A 17,559-nucleotide genomic window follows, 5' to 3' on the forward strand; every position below is an offset into this window, starting at 1 on the left:
ATTTTTCCTCATCCCATTTTTCCTTTTTCTTTTATCTCTTTTTTGAAGAAGAGTCTCTTAACTTTACAAACATTCCGTGTTATTTGTATTCGGCTTTGAATCACCTCACAGCCGTCAAATTTAAAAAAAAAAAAAATTCAGATGGCACGACATCCCTTTAAGAACCCCTTAAAGGCATTGGTGACGTTCTGAGCAACTTTTTTACGCGTGTGGTTTTTCTTTTAAATACACAATACAAAAAAAGAGAGAAATTAACAAAAAAAGTAAATGTTTAAAGCAATAAAAAAATGTTTTTCCAAACTCCAGAAATCTGGATATTAGAGTAACCCCCCCCTTAATTTTTCTTCTTGCATTCTGCCCATTCGGCGCGTCCAGTTTATGGGCGCTTGCTGGATAATATCTGGACTACTACGAACTACATACGAATACACACACAAGCAACAAAACATCACCCTCGTTTCCTCCCTCGTCCTCGCTCTTTCTCCATTCCAGCAAAGAATATCATAGAAGAAGACATGGCTGCCATCCCCCCTCTCTCTCTCTGTGCAGTTCCAGGAGGACACATACAGGGAAAAAATTGCTAATCGTCCCCTCTTTCACGCACCTCATCTCACTTTTATACAAAGATAAAAACATTAAACAGAAGTGTCTTTTTTTTTTTTTACCTAATGTCACCCTAATCCAATGATTTTACAGGTGGTTACATTCCTCCCTCCCTTCCTCTTTGATACTTGTGGGAATGGAAGGAAACCTCTCCACCCACCCTGAGTCTAAAGAGGCAGGGTGCAGCTCAATAATGTCAGTTTGTCCTTTCTTTGCTTCTGATCTCTTTGACCTTCTGTGCGTTTAGAGAAAATAGCGACGTCCCTAAATCCTTTGTGTTAAGAGTTTAGAATTGAGATCAGCCCAGGAAGGAAAGAAAGAAAGGTGGCAAGCTGAGAGTATTGAGATGCAGCCTGTGATAGCTACCTTCCTAAATCACTCCCACCCTTCTTCCTATCGGGCTCTCTGCTGTTTTAACGCCTGCTGTCTAAGAGTAGGAGAGGTGGGAGCCGTTGGAGATGTGCGAAGTGACTGAGGTGCTTCGGCTCAGGACGCCGTCGCTACCCCCAGCACCTCCTGGCCCCCCGCCGGACGCCGTTCTCCTCAGAGGTTGGGGGCTGTTTCTCAGGGCCATCAGGCTGGGGGCGCCGCGCACTGCCAGCCCGCTGCCACCGCCGCCTCCACCTCCGACATAAATCCCCCCCTGCGAGGAGGAGGAAGAAGAAGAGGAGGAGGACGGCCCGGAGATGGAGGGAGGGGCAGGGGGCGGGGGAGGCAGCATCGCCAGGGACTGAGAGGAGGAGCGCGAGGGCAGGTGATGGGAGAAGGGCAGGGGGTGTGGGTGGGCCAGGTCGCCGCCGGAGCCCCGCACTCCGGCCCACTCCCGCTCCCTCTCCTTCTCCCGCTCCCTATCTCGATCCCTCTCCCGCTCGCGGTAGAGCTGTGGCGTGCTCTGGTGGTGGTAGTGCTGGGGTAGGTGGTGTCGCTGGTGGTGGGAGGAAGACGAGGAGGAGGAGGAGGAGGAAGAAGAGGCGGAAGAGCGCGACGAGTGGTGCATCTCCCTCCCCTCCCGGCCCAGCCCCAGGGCCATGCCCAGGCCGTGCGAGGAAGAGGAGGACTCGCCCCTGCGATCCCCGCCGCCGCTGCTGTTGTGGCTGCGGCGGGAGAGCTGCTGCGAGGGCACATTCTGCGGGTGGATGCCGTGACTCCAGTGGCCAGCTGAGCGGGAGCTGGAGGGCGGCACGTTGGAGTAGCCCTGCTTGGGGTAGGCTTCGCTGGGAATGCCGGTCAGCGCCATGTTGCTAAAACCCAGACGTAGGCTCTCTGCATCAAACGCCTCGATCTCGCTGGCCTGCCGTTCCAGGAGGGTGCGGATACGCTCTGAGCGCTCGTTCTGCAGGGACAGCATCTCCTCCTCGATCTAACAAAACATTAACAAAAAACGCATGTGCAATCATTGCATTAATAAAAACAAAGTACTTAAAAGTAGCGATTCAGACCATAAACTAACCAGGAATGAAGTTAATGAGGTCAAGTTAGAATTGGAGTAATTTATCCACAGATTTCTTTGGTTGTTATAAAGACTGCAGGGTTAAGACACATCTTCACTGGATTCCTGTTTTGGATGACTACATCCATCTTTTATGTACAGTCTATGATTCTTCAGTCAGTCTGAGGACATGGAGAGCTTTTTATCATCATCCTTCGTAGACAGAGCTGCCCAGATGTCATTGTGAGATATCAATAAAAGTGACGAGGAACTGTAGGCGTTAGATTGTAACTGTTAACTAATAGCTACACAATCCTCCATTATTTCCAGCTAAAAAAAACAAACAACAACCTCTTTCCACTTTCCATAGAAGAACAGACAGAGGTCTATGTCATTAAATAAAGCTCCAAAAACAGCTTGCAGGGGGACACTGTGTTAAAGGTGCCCAGACAGCAGACAGATCTGAGCCTAATCTGGACTATTTTTGGCACTTATTTGCTACGTTTGGCTCAGATGTGACTCAAAAGTCCTGACATGCCTGAATTTTGGCCCGTGCAAGGTGGCTAAACCGAGACAACAAGACTACGCATCAGGGAGGGGCACAAGTCGAGGCCAAATGTGGCCTGTAGGAGAACTTTGGATGACGGACACCAAAAACATCTTGCCCTCTTGGAGTCGTCAGCGACTGTTATTTATCATTCAATGTGCTAGTGAAAAGATGAGCTACACCTGTCTGGGATCTTCTCTGTTTGCTTGTTTGAGGTCCTTGCACTTTATTCTAAGAAGCTTTACTTTGAACACGAGTGACAAAAGGCTCTAACCCTCTGTTCCAGCAGGGCCCGGCGGATGGACACCCTCTGCTCCAGATCCTTGACTTCTCTCTCGTGCTGCGTGTCCGTGTGGATCTTGATCTTGCTCTGGTAGGCGTTAAGCAACTCCAGCTCCTGCTGCAGCTGCATCCGCAACACCTTGTACTCCGCTTCCTGCGTCTCATCCAGTCGAAGCTAAGAGGAAGAGAAAAAGGAGTGTTTAAGTGGAAAAAACAAACCAAGAGAGATCTGAAGGTGGAATCACTTTGCATGTGTTCATAAGGTTAGAAGAGCAAGGAAAGAAAAGGGGAAAGGATTGGGAAGTTAATAAAAGCGTGTGTGCATATTCAACATATTCCAAAATAAATCAATAAAAGAATATTTTCTTCAAAGTGTTGAAGTGCTTCGACCTCTGTGTGTCATGTCTGTTTTATAGTTTGGCTCATGTTTCAGATGACAGACAGATAAATATATATTTTCCTGACCTCTGGATTATAAGTTTAATCAGTGTTTGGGAAACCGTCCCAAACAGACTTTAGCTGCAGTCGCAGCATGAGTAGAACAAACAAGGGCGGCGGGGATTTGGCTTAGCGGACCGACGTGGCGCTCTTCCGTATCGAGGTAATTAAAGCAGCGCAGAGGATCATGTTATCCAAGAGACATTTTGTTACGTCCCATCGTCTTCTTACTTTGTTTCATTCATTTAGGAGTTTAGGATTTACATGTGAATGACTCCGACACTAAGAGGCCGGCGACTGACTGAGAGAAGCTTTTACAGGATGGTCTGAAAGTGATTAAGGAGGCACAGGCTTAGAAAATGTGGGCACCTTTCACAGTGAAAAATAGAACCTGTCTATTATCAATCAGCTCATTTCTTGCTTAATATGTACAAGAGAACGGGTCGCAGGCTTCAGCAGTTTAAATCAGTCTAAATTACATTTAAACTTTATGTTAGGTTCTGCTGTGATTCATGGGGCATTTAAGCCTCACTTAATTATCTTCTTTTTCCTTAAACTGGAGTCACTGCAGCTGTGAAGTGGAAAACAAAGCACAGCAGAGGTGGGATCTTTGCAGTGTTGCATGTGGGAAAAAGACCTTGTTGGGCCATGGCCGGACTGATCTGCTGAGGAGTCCCAGGGCATCACTTGTTTGTTGGGCCTCCCAGGTTTTCTTATTTCCCCAGGGTAGGCTAAACTATTCAAACACTTTAGATGAACTGATTCACAGACTGAAAGTTTAGTGGTTTAACTGTGTTATGATTTTACTGGTGCATGGTTCATAATTTGCTGTGATGATAAAGGAACAGTTCATCTGTGGTCCAACAACAGCAACATCTTGACTTTATGGTCCGCTGATTACACATTCATCATTGACCAAACAGCCTCAATTAAAAATTAAACACGACCTGGCACAGCTGATTTTTACCTAAGTGCCAGTTAGAAGTTATTGCTCTAATTACACAATATGGCTTAAAATTGATTCAGAGTTTAGTCAATTACTACACTCCGTTTAGGAAAAGTGATACGTTTATATAAAATGATAAAGATAAACTGAGTTTATAGCACTCTTATGTGGCTGAATAAGAGCCCTGAATTTATGGCTATAGCAGAACCTCTAACATTTATCTTCTGAACCTCTCACAAAGCTGTCATCACTTTTTCCTCTCTTCAATATTCCTACTTTGAATGGATGTTTTTTTGAGGAAGGACCTGTTTAACTGCAGGGGCAGGTAGCAGGACAGATCACAAGCTACAAAATTTAATTAACACTGAGGGACCAGGAGGTGGTTGGTTGGCGGGCAGGTAGACAGGAAGATCCCCCAAGCCAGGCACAGCAGTGGTGCTGGTGGTGTGGTGCGAGTGTGAAGTGAACGACGTCTCCTTGCCTTACTCACAGCTTGTGTGGACAGCATGTCATTGATGGAGTGGTCATACTGCTCGGCCAGGATGGCCAGCTTACGAGTCTGCTCATCCTTCAGCCGCTTCAGCACGGCCTTGTGGTCCGATTTGGGCGTGTTCTCCAGCAGGTGGTTGCGCAGGGCCTTGTACTGGCGGGTTTGGATCTTGCAGGTGTCCTGGAACTGACGCTTGATCTGAAGCTCTTTGGACTGAAGGAGACAGAAGAAAGATGGAAGCAGCTCGGCTAAAGTGCTCCTATTGATTGTAGAAATGATCACGCTGACAGATGTGACAGACGTGTCAAACATTTTACATATTTAAAGTGTAAACACCTGCTGAACTGTTGGATGACACCATCACGGCCACATAAGGAAATGTCCTTTGTCATGAAAACACATGTTGGAGATTTACCGTTTATGAAGACTTGTTGGATGGTTAAAACGCACATCATCTAAATTCTGAGTCTAAAAATCACATTCTTATGATGAATGTCTGCATCTTAGATTAACATTTATATTTAAGAGGTTGGATTTATAACATTTAAATAAACATATAAGGAAGTCCTACTTAATTCCAGTGTAATCAAAGCTCTGCGATGGTCTTAATGAGATGACTTGGCTTCTTTTATTTAAATAAATTTACCTTTTCTTGTTGCTTATGTCAATATTATTTCCCTCTGAAGAAAGTGCTTGAAATCAGAAGGGTCCGAGGGAGCAGCAAAGTTTAAGCCCTGCTTTGGTGATTTTACACAATCGCTGTGAACTTTTTCAGGTGCTCACATAAACCAGCAGCTGGACGAAACACACAGTACACAGTCTGCTCAAAAGTCCAAGGAACTAGTTTATTTTTAGTGTACTGAGAAATAGATTAAAGCATCACGTTGGCCGATGACTTACTGGGGCAAAGTTAAAGGCTGTGTGCAAGGAAAATGTAATACACTGATCCAAGGCAAAGCATGAACGCATGCAACTTAAATAAATAATGTAAAATACACTTTCTAAATAGGTAGGAAAAGGTTTTGCTGTCATAACCTAACATTTTGTGGTGACCTGATCTGGTCCTGTAACTGTTAATCATCCCTATGTGTGAGCTCTTTAATGCAAATGAATATTTTTAAATGCTAAAATATAATTATTTTGCTATCCATTTTTAATTCTACTCAAAAGAAAAAGGCAGGAGTTAATAGTAAAGCACATTATTGTTTAATTAAGGTGCCAAATTTCTTTTAAGTGGTTAAATGTTATGCTTGATTAATTTCAGACTTCTCGGAGACACATCCGGTGTGGCGACTCAAATTTCTGTGTATAACAACATCAATTCAGTAATTTTTAAACACGTTTTGATGGACTTAAAGTTGTTTTGTTTTAATGACAGGCAGCCTGATACATTTGTAAAGCACTGTATATAAATGTATATATGTAAAAACACTTTCTAGGACCTTTAATCTGATGTTTATTCTTAAGAATGAGCCTTTCTGTATATTTGTCAGGCGATAATAAATCAAGAGTTGTTTTCATGTACTGCACAAACTAACGAGTCATGTCCAAGAAAGACTGATCTCATTTCACTAAAACCTGATCAATACTCTGCTGTTAAACAAACGGCCCAGACCTCGAGCATAATCTGGGTCAGGTCGAATCAGACGATCGCCATTTAATCCCATAAATATTTGCAAGTCATAATCACAATTTTATGTTTATACTTGGTAATAATGTTTTTGGTGGCTTATAAATGGGGCAAAAAGGGGACGACAGACGACAACAGGAATGTGTGATGATACAGGAGGAATGAACAAAAAGGTAAAAAGGATTCTTTGCGCAGTGAGATAAGGAAGAAAGTAAGCAAATGGAGACATGATAATAATGGAAACAAAAACAAAAATCAAAAACAAACAAGACAATGATTTGAACACAAAAGAATTTATTTTTGTGTATGACAAAATGTTTCTCTATGCTTGCGAGCACACGGCTGTACAGTATGCCAACACTCATGCAGCTAAAATGAGAATAAAAGGATGACGAAATGTCTGCCCAACACAATGCAGCACTGCTCTTATAAATACTGCATTAATTAAATATATATATTAAAAAAAAACTCAAGGTGATATAACTCTGTGGAAACACTCAGTGTCACAACAAAACAGAATGCAGACATGTAAACATACACAAAAGGAACAAGTTACATTCAAATAAAACATTGATTGAAACTTTTCTTTTAAAGCTCGAATTGCAAGATGCAAAAAAACAACAACAAAAAAACCCAAAACACATTTTTTCCTTTTCTTTGGGTGAAAATACAGTTAAGACTGAGCTTTCCTACTCAGTACCGTCCCTCCACAAAAACAGCTCACATGTGGCGACACAAACAAAGCTCTTTATTCCTGCCTTTTTAACGCATTTTACGAATTTGCTCCGGCTTCATTTACATGAACTCAAAGGATTTTGGCGTTTAGCAGAGACACAAACAGCAGAATTAACCGTGGGTTTCTTTTGGTCTGACTGACGCTGAGCTGAAATGATGAACTGACTGATCAGAAAGTTCATTTCCTTATCATTTCAGTCTTTTTTTTTTTTTTTAAAAGGCTCAAACATTTTGGTTTTCAGCTTGTCCGATTATCTTTGGGTTTGCTGAACCCGTAGGCCGGGTGAAGTGGAGTTGCGATGGGTGTATTTTTTAAGCTTCACGAGCTAAAATTGAAACGATCTTTTCATAGATATTTGTATTTCTTTAATACCTTTCAACACAGTGCAAAACAAAATATTGATAGAATCAGATATCTGCCTTCTCTTCATTCGACCTGCTCAGCCTCATTTTTCACATTCAGTAGTTTCAATCTTTTTACTATAATTCTACCTCAAAAGATTGTCTATATGGCTTCATATTAAATGAGTTACATTGAAATATTAAACAGTTTCTTATACTTTCACTATGCAAAAACATATCCTGATTATCCTGATTCCTCATGTTTCCGCTATAGATTTAGGATATCACTTCACAACAGACTCTTGAAAGCAGGCACTTCTTATTCCATTACTACGAGCGAAATGTTTACATGGTAAATCATAACAAGATTATTGCACAACATGCAATAAAACATAATAGTCATAATATCCAACTAGAATCTAGATGATGTATTCACTAGCTGCATGTATAATAATAATAATAATAATAATAATAATAATAATAATAATAATGTATAAACGTATTCTAGATCAACTGAATATGTTTTTTGTTCCAGCTAAATGGCCCCATACTTAATCATTTAAGACCAAAATATTAATAATTATTCCTCTCTGCTCTCACGATGGTCCGAGACGTCACCACTCAGCGGTTTATTGCACTTTTCAGTCGGCTGAGAGCTAGTGTTCAGGCTGATGTTAGTGAAATCATTGACGATCTTTCATTTTCACAGTACTTTGTGCTTTGGGGAGAGATATTACAGCCCTTGAGCTACATAACACTCTAATATTTGTTCGAAGCACTGAGGAAACAGCGCACCCTGTGAAGTAAGACAACTATGAAGAAGAACAAAAGATTGCACAAAAAACGGTCTCAAAAATAACCATAAAAAAAATATCTGTCTTACAAATTAAGAGCAAAATAATAAAAATTAAAGAAACTTCTAAAGGAACTTTTACAAAAAGCAAAAATAATGAAATATTAAAACTTCACTGGGTTTCATTCAGCAACTGTGGGTTCGACAGCTTGTTCAAGTTGCTCGAGCCAGCTCATTCAGTAATATGGCTTGTTATGTGCGTGCGCGCACACACACGCTTCTGGAGCCAGCGCACACAAACCTCTGTGTGCATACGAGTGTGTGGGTTAAATACGGCTCATCTTTAAAAATGTGACCAGTTTGAGTAACAAAGGAGACAATGTGGCCCAAACACGCAATGAATGGCTGCACAATGGCGTGCACACACACGCACGCTCGCACACACACATTCACACAATCTCACACCAAAATGTTCCCGACATGTCTCACTCTTGCTATCTCCACGGCCGAATTTTCCCCTTGACAAACCGTCCCGATGAAGTTCGTCTCAATCCACACTCCCACCTCGTCTCCTCACGAAACATCCTCTCCCTCTCTTCCCTCCTCTGTCTCTCCCTCTCTCTCCTCCTCCTCTCCCTCTGTCTCCTCTCTCTGACCTCCCGGGGCAGCAGGCGCGGTAACCTGCTTGGAATTTCCTTTTTCAAGATGCCAAGGGTTTGGAGTTTTATCCTGACCCTGAGCGGCAGCTTTTTAACGACCTGCCGGGCTAGTTTTAGCACTACCGAGTTAGCTAGATCTGCCAAGATGCCGAGGGGGCGTCTGCCGAAACGCTTCACCCACAGCAGGCCCTTGGCTACAAGAGAGGTGCTCCTGCATTGAGCCTGATACTCCAAGGCCAGGCTCTTTAGTGGAACTGGGATTTTGGACTGGCGAACGCCCCAGTTGCGGCCTGCTTTAGGAAACATCTCATAAAGGTTACGCTCAGCCATACCGCCCAGCACCGACTGGCACATGGCAAACAGTGGCCGAGGCAGGCGGAAGAGGACGCGCATGCAGAGGCGGTTGACTTTGCGGGGCGCGAGCTGGAAGAAATCACGGGCTGGCCTGACAATCAGGACCACGATCAAATAGAGGGAAAGGAAAATGGAGGGAGAGCTGAGGAAGGAGGCTGAGATGAAAATAATGGGGATGTAATAAATCCCCAAACTGATGGAGAGCCCTAAACTGAAGAGGCCATTGGCCCAGAGGCTGAGAGTCAGGTAGGTGGAAAGCGACAGAGAACAGCAGGAACGAAGGAAAAGGTACGAGAAGAAGAGCGCCAAGAAGGCGAGCTCAGCAGAGAGGAGAACGGATGCCACCGAGGGCAGGGGTGGAGAGCGGCGGAGGGAGAGGAGGAAGATGGAGAGCAGCAGCAAAGTGAGGTTGGAAGGCTGCGCAGCGACAGAGAGGGAGAGGAGGAGGCAGATGCCGTGAGAGAAGAGTGAGGGGAGAGAAGTCTGGGCAGGGGGTGCGGGTGGGGGTGAGACGGGTATGGGCTCCAGCTCCTCAGAGGCGTCAGGGAAGTAAAACTCTGACAGCTCATCGATGTCTCGCTCACGCAGCCGCCTCTTTTCTGGGGACGAGGACAAGATGAGCTCCGACGGACAACCGTCAGCTACACCCCTGCCCTCTTCTTCTTCTTCTTCTTCGGTCTCTATGCGTGCAGAGTTACCATGATCCTCTTCGTACTCCCACTGCACTCCTTCTACTTCCCTGACTTCTGTCTCCTCTTCACCGACTTTCCACTCAACTACATCTTCTGATTTACTTCCCTCCTCGTCTACCTCGTCCTTCCCCTCAGCCACAGCGACACGCACACCCTCCACCTCATCTACCCCTCTGCTAAAAACTTCATCTTCATCATCTACTACTCCATCAAGCTCATCCCCAACATCATACACCTCCTTCGCCGCCACCTCGCTCTCCTTTTCTTCCTCTAGCTCCTCCCCCCCTCCCTCGCTGTCCCAGCTGCCGCTCGGCCCCTCTGTCGGCTCGCTCTTTCCCTCCTCGGGAGACCCCTGGCTCTGGGTGCTGTCACTCACTTTGAGGCTCTTGGGCTGTTGGCGGACCTCCACGGCGTGTTTCTGACGCAGCTCTTGCTCACGCCTCTTGTTATACTCCATCTGGTTGGTGAGCTCCGTCTGGTGTTGCGTGCGGATCAGCTCGGCCCGCGTACGCTGCACCAAACTCAGCTGGCGGAACTCCAGCTCCTGGGTGGATTCGTGGTGACGCAGCAGCATGGCACACTCCAAGTCCTTCAGAGTCTGCTTTTTGTTCAGATCCTGAAGAAGGAGAAGAAGAAAAAAAACAAACAAAAGATGCAGAAGGTGATTTGTAATACTGGGAGGACAGAAACCTGCAATAGCCACCAAAGGATATCTTGTATCAAGCTACAATTATTAAAAAGTATGAATTTATAGGTCATTTATTAAAAAAAAACAAACAAAAAAATTATTTTCTTTTTCAGCCATACTGTTGTAGATTTGCTGCTGCGCGTGGGATCATTGTCCTGTTGCATGAACCAGTTTCAGCCAAGCTTGTCAGACAGACGGACTCATCTGACTCTAGAATACTTAGAGATACACAGGAGTTCATGACTCAGTGACTGCAGGTACTGAGATCCTGTCGCTGAAAAACGAGTCCAAATCATATGCTAGTATGAGGTGTTTGTGCTGTTGGCTTTTCTCCAAATGTAGTGCCGTGCAAAACACGTCCACTTTAGTCTCACTTTCCAGAAGTCTTGTAGTTTATTCTGATGCTGCTTTTCAAGCCAAAGCTTTGCTGCCATGTTCTTTTTAGAAAGAAGAAGCCTTCTCCTGAAATCTCTTCCAAAAAAGTCATACATGTTTGTCTTTTTCTAATTGTACTGTCATGAACTTAATACTTGATACTAACTGAGACCTGAAGAGTCTGAGATGGTTTTTTGCACTCCCTCTAAATACTGCAGTTTGACTTTGGGATGAATTTATCGGGGCGTCCAGTCCTGGGAACAATGTTTTTCACTCACTGTAGAGCGATGGATGCAGGTTGTTTGGAGATTGCCTTCTAACCCTTCCCAGACTGATGGCAGCAACATTTACTTCTTTAACCCTTTAAGACCTACCATAGAACCAAGTCCACCAGAGCTTACTTTATATTTTTACATGCTGTAGAGCCATTTTTTGGAGCATTTCAAGTTGATATACATCAATACAACATTATAGCCCAAATTTTAATAATATGTCTGCATTAAGTGCATAGTAATTACATAAATTGCAATAAACTAAAAAAATAATAATTTGAAAATCGTTTTTTTAACATATATTTCTAGTTAGAGAAATTTAAGAGGTTTATCCCTCAAAACTTTAAATACAAAAAAGTTGCACAAAATAGTTTCCCACCACAGAAAATTTATTTTGAGTGTCTTCATAGATTTTTGAAATACACCAATTTTTATATACTGCAGGAAAAACGAAAATAAATATTATAGTGTAAATTTGCAAAAAAGCATCATATGCATCAAAATAAACTATTTCCAGCAGTGCAATATGAGTCCTCAGCATCCCAGAAACGACACAGAAAGTCATAAAGTCAAACATAACTTTTAAAAACACCAGTATAAGCTCACGAGGCCCTGATGGTAAAAAACTACATTTCCGCAAAATGACATCACTTCCGGTTTCGGGCAGGACATGGCGGACATGCGATAGTTCGCGCTGATGGACGTAGGAAGTGTTACAAACAGCTGATCGGATCGGCAAAGCGTGTTTCTGGAATATTATGTTTTTGTTCCTGCAAATGCTTTTTATGCAGTTTTTGCAAAGCTATATGTGGAAGGAAACCGTGACCGAGGACAAGCTGATGGCATAAGATGTAAGTACAACTCCTCCGGTTTCATATGCAAAAAAACCATTATTGCGCTAGCTTACGTGGTTGCAGAGCTACCGGGATTTAAAAGTAGTTGCGCAAAACGGAGCGTGCCCGCTCCGACCCGTTTTAAAGGGTTAAGATTGTTGTTGTGTTTCCTACGTGGCATTGTGTTAAACATCTGAATGCTTCAGCAAACTGACAAAACTTTTTAGATGTGCTCACACTTGCTCAGTTAATAAAGTGTATTTGTATATGTCTACACACACACACACACACACACACACACACACACAGGGGCAAAAAAGTATTTAGTCAGCCACCCATTGTGCAAGTTCCCCCACCTAAAATGATGACAGAGGTCAGTAATTTGCACCAGAGGTACACTTAAACTGTGAGAGACAGAATGTGAAAAAAAAAATCCATGAATCCACATGGTAGGATTTGTAAAGAATTTATTGGTAAATCAGGGTGGAAAATAAGTATTTGGTCAATAACAAAAATACAACTCAATACTTTGTAACATAACCTTTGTTGGCAATAACAGAGGTCAAACGTTTACTATAGGTCTTTACCAGGTTTGCACACACAGTAGCTGGTATTTTGGCCCATTCCTCCATGCAGATCTTCTCGAGAGCAGTGATGTTTTGGGGCTGTCGCCGAGCAACACAGACTTTCAACTCCCGCCACAGATTTTCTATGGGGTTGAGGTCTGGAGACTGGCTAGGCCACTCCAGGACTTTCAAATGCTTCTTACGGAGCCACTCCTTTGTTGCCCGGGCGGTGTGTTTTGGATCATTGTCATGTTGGAAGACCCAGCCTCGTTTCATCTTCAAAGTTCTCACTGATGGAAGGAGGTTTTGGCTCAAAATCTCACGATACATGGCCCCATTCATTCTGTCCTTAACACGGATCAGTCGTCCTGTCCCCTTGGCAGAAAAACAGCCCCATAGCATGATGTTTCCACCCCCATGCTTCACAGTAGGTATGGTGTTCTTGGGATGCAACTCAGTATTCTTCTTCCTCCAAACACGACGAGTTGAGTTTATACCAAAAAGTTCTACTTTGGTTTCATCTGACCACATGACATTCTCCCAATCCTCTGCTGTATCATCCATGTGCTCTCTGGCAAACTTCAGACGGGCCTGGACATGCACTGGCTTCAGCAGCGGAACACGTCTGGCACTGCGGGATTTGATTCCCTGCCGTTGTAGTGTGTTACTGACGGTGACCTTTGTTACTTTGGTCCCAGCTCTCTGCAGGTCATTCACCAGGTCCCCCCGTGTGGTTCTGGGATCTTTGCTCACCGTTCTCATGATCATTTTGACCCCACGGGATGAGATCTTGCGTGGAGCCCCAGATCGAGAGAGATTATCAGTGGTCTTGTATGTCTTCCATTTTCTGATGATTGCTCCCACAGTTGATTTTTTCACACCAAGCTGCTTGCCTATTGTAGATTCACTCTTCCCAGTCTGGTGCAGGTCTACAATACTTTTCCTGGTGTCCTTCGAAAGCTCTTTGGTCTTGGCCATGGCGGAGTTTGGAGTCTGACTGTTTGAGGCTGTGGACAGGTGTCTTTTATACAGATGATGAGTTCAAACAGGTGCCATTCATACAGGTAACGAGTGGGGGACAGAAAAGCTTCTTACAGAAGACGTTACAGGTCTGTGAGAGCCAGAGATTTTCCTTGTTTGAGGTGACCAAATACTTATTTTCCACCCTAATTTACGAATAAACTCTTTACAAATCCTACCATGTGAATTCATGGATTTTTTTTCACATTCTGTCTCTCACAGTTGAAGTGTACCTCTGGTGCAAGTTACTGACCTCTGTCATCATTTTAGTGGGGGAACTTGCACAATCGGTGGCTGACTAAATACTTTTTTGCCCCACTGTATATATAAAAAATAAATCCTTCTCTAGATATTAGGTATAAACCTTAGTGTTCCCAAATAAAAGACCACTACATGCAAAACTTTTGCAACAACTTTTGAGTGCACCTAATTTTCCAAGCCATTAATATTTTGCTTGTGCATTACTGTTACACATAGATGACAAAATGAATTGCAAAAGTCTTAACATTTATAAATATTATAAAACAATATCAAAATAAAAATGATATTAATGTGCTTCAAAGGACTAAGAACAGTACCTCTCTGAGCAGGTCCTGCTCCAGGTTGTGGCGTGACAGCAGCATCTTCCTCTTGTACTGGCGACACTGCACCTCATAATACTGCCTCTGCCTCCGCAGCAGACCCGCCTCTTCCTCAGCCTGCCGCTGCTGCAGGCACTCCTTCTGATGCACCAACCACTCCTGCTTCTCCCGCTTTGGCGTTGACTGATTCTCGTTCAGTTCCTTGAGGAATAACAGCAGCGTTTAGCTCGGCTCGCCGTTTGTGCAGCATTATACTTACCCGTCAAAATGAACCGATTGCAAGTGGAGTGATGAAAAAGAAGACACTCATATATTTGTTGAAACATAATATGACAAAACTCAGAGGCACCTCTTTGAGCTGCTCTTTGCGCTGGCGATACTGTCGTTTCTGGGAATCCAGCAGGCCGGTCAGCTCCTTCTTTTGCTGCGTCAGAATGTGTTGCTGGAACTTCTTCTCCTCCGACACGACTGCCTTTCCCTGGAGGATAAAAGCCCAAAAACATTCACAATTAGTGATATTGAGTCTTATCAGTGCTCTTACTGAGACAACTCTCTGTATGCTGGTGAGAGAATGAAGACTTCTCAGTGGCTGCTACACTTTGGAAAGATCATCAACTTCATATGAAGCAGGCATGTGTACACTGAGCAATGTGAAAGTATTGACTAATATTAGCAAGACTAACAACATAGTGAGTATCAGAACCACACAGTGTTGTTTGATATTCATCACGTATATTTGAATTTATTATATTTCTCTGTGATCCTCGCTCACCTCTTTCTCCAGGATACCCTGGTGCTTCTTGGTGAGTTTTTCTCCTTCCACTGAGAAGCTGTTCCTCAAATTCTCCAGCTCTTTGTCCAATCTCAGCTGATGTTCGTCCATCTCGGCCTTCAGCTTGTTCTCCAGGCCCATCAGCTGCTTCTGGTGCTGACGCCGCATTCGCTTATACCTGTGAGGAGAAACACGGTTACCTAATGGCTAATAATCAGCAAGCATTACTTAACTAAGCATTTGAAGCCCTTTGTTTTCTTTTATTTGTATAAAGTTCAAAAACATGTGCAAATACACTTGTTTTGATTGTCCCGTAACACCATCAACAATTCACGACTGTGACCTCACCCGGACATCTGCTCTCTCAGTGCAGAGCCCTGCTCGTGTTCCTGGATCTGACGGGTGACCAGTGAGGCGGTTCTGATGGTGGCAAAATGGTCTCGGCCTCGTCGACGTCTGCCCCCTCCCCCCCCTCCTCCTCCACCACCAGCAGATGCAGCTTCTCGCTGAGAATCAACCTCTGGCTGATAGGGATCGTCATAGATGTTGTCATGGCTCTACAAGGTGGAGAAAATTAGAGCAATTAAAGGTGGCTACAAATGCAAAGTTTTATCTCAACTCAATGTCATCCTACCGCTTCAAATAAATGAAACTAATTATTGCCAATGCAAAAACTCCCAGGAGGCTGCGCGCTTAGCAAGTCTGCTACCAGGCATTTGTTTTGTAGGTGTCACACTGCCAATCTGCTGTGCATCTGGTCCTGCTTTTGCCTTCCTTTTCCTGTAGGTGGCACCAGATTGCGCTTATAAAACAGCTTCTCCTTTGGCTCATCTAAACTACAATAAAAAGGTAAAATAGCCCAACTATAAGTATCACTCGATGCTTTTAGCCTGAAAGTTACACGTCTCTCAGCAGATACACACCAGACTCACACTTAACACTGCAAGCCTGAGTTTGGGGGGGCCCCAAACAAGCCCCAAGTACCCTTCAGCATATGGGTCACCAGCTTATCCAGGTGAGTGATTGAGGGGTTAGACTGTTAAACAACACATCCACCCACAGACGTGTTAACACGTGGACTGACCAGCGGCTTGTGCAGGACGGAGCTATTGGAGGTGACGGTGTGCTCTCCCTCCTGCATCATGGCCATCTCCCCACTGTCATCGGAGCCGTCTGCCAGACTGTTGACCGAGCTACTCTGGGAGCTGGCGCTGATGGACATGGATGGCAGAGAGTGAGAGCTCTCCATGCTGTTGACTGTGCCGGTGCGCAGCATGTACTGCTCCACATCCTGGAGGGGAAAAAATAAAGCAAGTTTTTGCTAAAATAATGACAAAGCTCTAAAAAAAATAAAAAATAACAAATAACAAATGGAGTCTGTGATTGAGGGTCATTTGCTCAGTGGGACTGTATTAAAGAAAAAAAAAATGATACTGAGCAAACATATTTAAACATCCCAAACAAATGCAGGTCTGATAGATTGAACCACAGTCGCTATTCTTTCATTTACTTTTGTTTAAACGGCCATCAAAGAATTAAATAGATAAAAAAGTCTTTGTATGAGGACAAAAGGGTCTTATTTACCTTACGTCTTTATTCTTATAGTAACCAGTGCCTGTATTTACCTCAACTGCAGACAAGAATAGGCCTTTAAAGCAGGTTTTCAGTAGAAGCAGACACATTCATGCGCTTTGTGTGCATGAGTACAATTGTTCATGTTTCAAGACTCTTATTTGCTCTGTCAACATTACTGCGTTATGCTGGGCCAATCCTGTTTCTATGAGATTCTGTTTAAAATAAATAAATAAAACTGCAAAATATCATCACCATTTCCCCTATTTTCTCATTTGTGGATTAAATAATTACCGTTGGACTCTGGCTTTATTTACAATTGCAATGCAATATAAACAGCAGCAGTTTATATGAAGCAAATCCAAAACAAAACATCGTCACATGTCTCTTGACAGAAGCGCTTTCTTTCTTAATTTTACAAAAAAAAAAAAAAAAAAAAAATCAGGAGACGAACTCAAATATTTAAAGCGAGCTTAAATGAAGAGATGACCCCAAAGAGTGCTGCTTGGTATTTGTTAATTGTACTTTCATGTTTCAGCTTTCTTAATCCCCTTTCACATATGAAGCAGCTGTTCTCATGTTATGTGCCTGTCTGATGTCATTAGCCATTTCTGGGCCCAAACACTCTCTGTGGTTTCACTAATAAGAAAAGAAAACTGTCCACTTATCAATATTAGAGGCTTGTTTAAATAAAATAAAATAGGATAAAAGCATTACAGGGTTGATACGTCATCACCCTTTCTTACCTCTTCCTCATCACCACCTTCAGGTGCGGGACCATTGTGCGCCTCATGAAAGAGGATTTTCTTCATCTTCCGGTACTGAAGGTTGTCCAGCTCACGAACAGCATCCTTGGTCCGTGCAATCAGGTCCATCACAACTGTCATGGGACGCTCTCTGCATAGGAAATGGTGCTGGGTGGATGGAGGGTTGAAAGAAG

The 17,559-nt window shown here is 43.6% G+C and overlaps 1 protein-coding gene across 2 annotated transcripts in view; it reads right to left on the minus strand.

Annotated features, from left to right (window-relative positions):
- Positions 1 to 322: 322 nt before the first annotated feature.
- The window catches only part of taok2b (TAO kinase 2b), a 29,324-nt gene continuing 12,087 nt past the window's right edge, over positions 323 to 17,559 (minus strand). The window contains exons 11-20 of one of the 2 annotated variants that reach the window (XM_026162931.2): positions 17,366 to 17,533; positions 16,132 to 16,338; positions 15,396 to 15,604; positions 15,048 to 15,225; positions 14,625 to 14,753; positions 14,273 to 14,476; positions 10,317 to 10,556; positions 4,736 to 4,948; positions 2,854 to 3,036; positions 323 to 1,963 (exon numbers count right to left, since the gene is read on the minus strand). In XM_026162931.2, the coding sequence (XP_026018716.1) occupies positions 1,031 to 1,963; positions 2,854 to 3,036; positions 4,736 to 4,948; positions 10,317 to 10,556; positions 14,273 to 14,476; positions 14,625 to 14,753; positions 15,048 to 15,225; positions 15,396 to 15,604; positions 16,132 to 16,338; positions 17,366 to 17,533 (2,664 nt within the window). In that variant the 3' untranslated portion in view covers positions 323 to 1,030. Of the gene's footprint in view, positions 1,964 to 2,853; positions 3,037 to 4,735; positions 4,949 to 8,153; positions 10,557 to 14,272; positions 14,477 to 14,624; positions 14,754 to 15,047; positions 15,226 to 15,395; positions 15,605 to 16,131; positions 16,339 to 17,365; positions 17,534 to 17,559 lie in introns of those variants that run through there. The other variant, XM_026162930.2, reaches the window with a different exon arrangement.

The sequence above is a fragment of the Astatotilapia calliptera genome, chromosome 8 (genome assembly GCF_964374335.1).
Source record: "Astatotilapia calliptera chromosome 8, fAstCal68.1, whole genome shotgun sequence".
NCBI lineage: Eukaryota > Metazoa > Chordata > Actinopteri > Cichliformes > Cichlidae > Astatotilapia > Astatotilapia calliptera.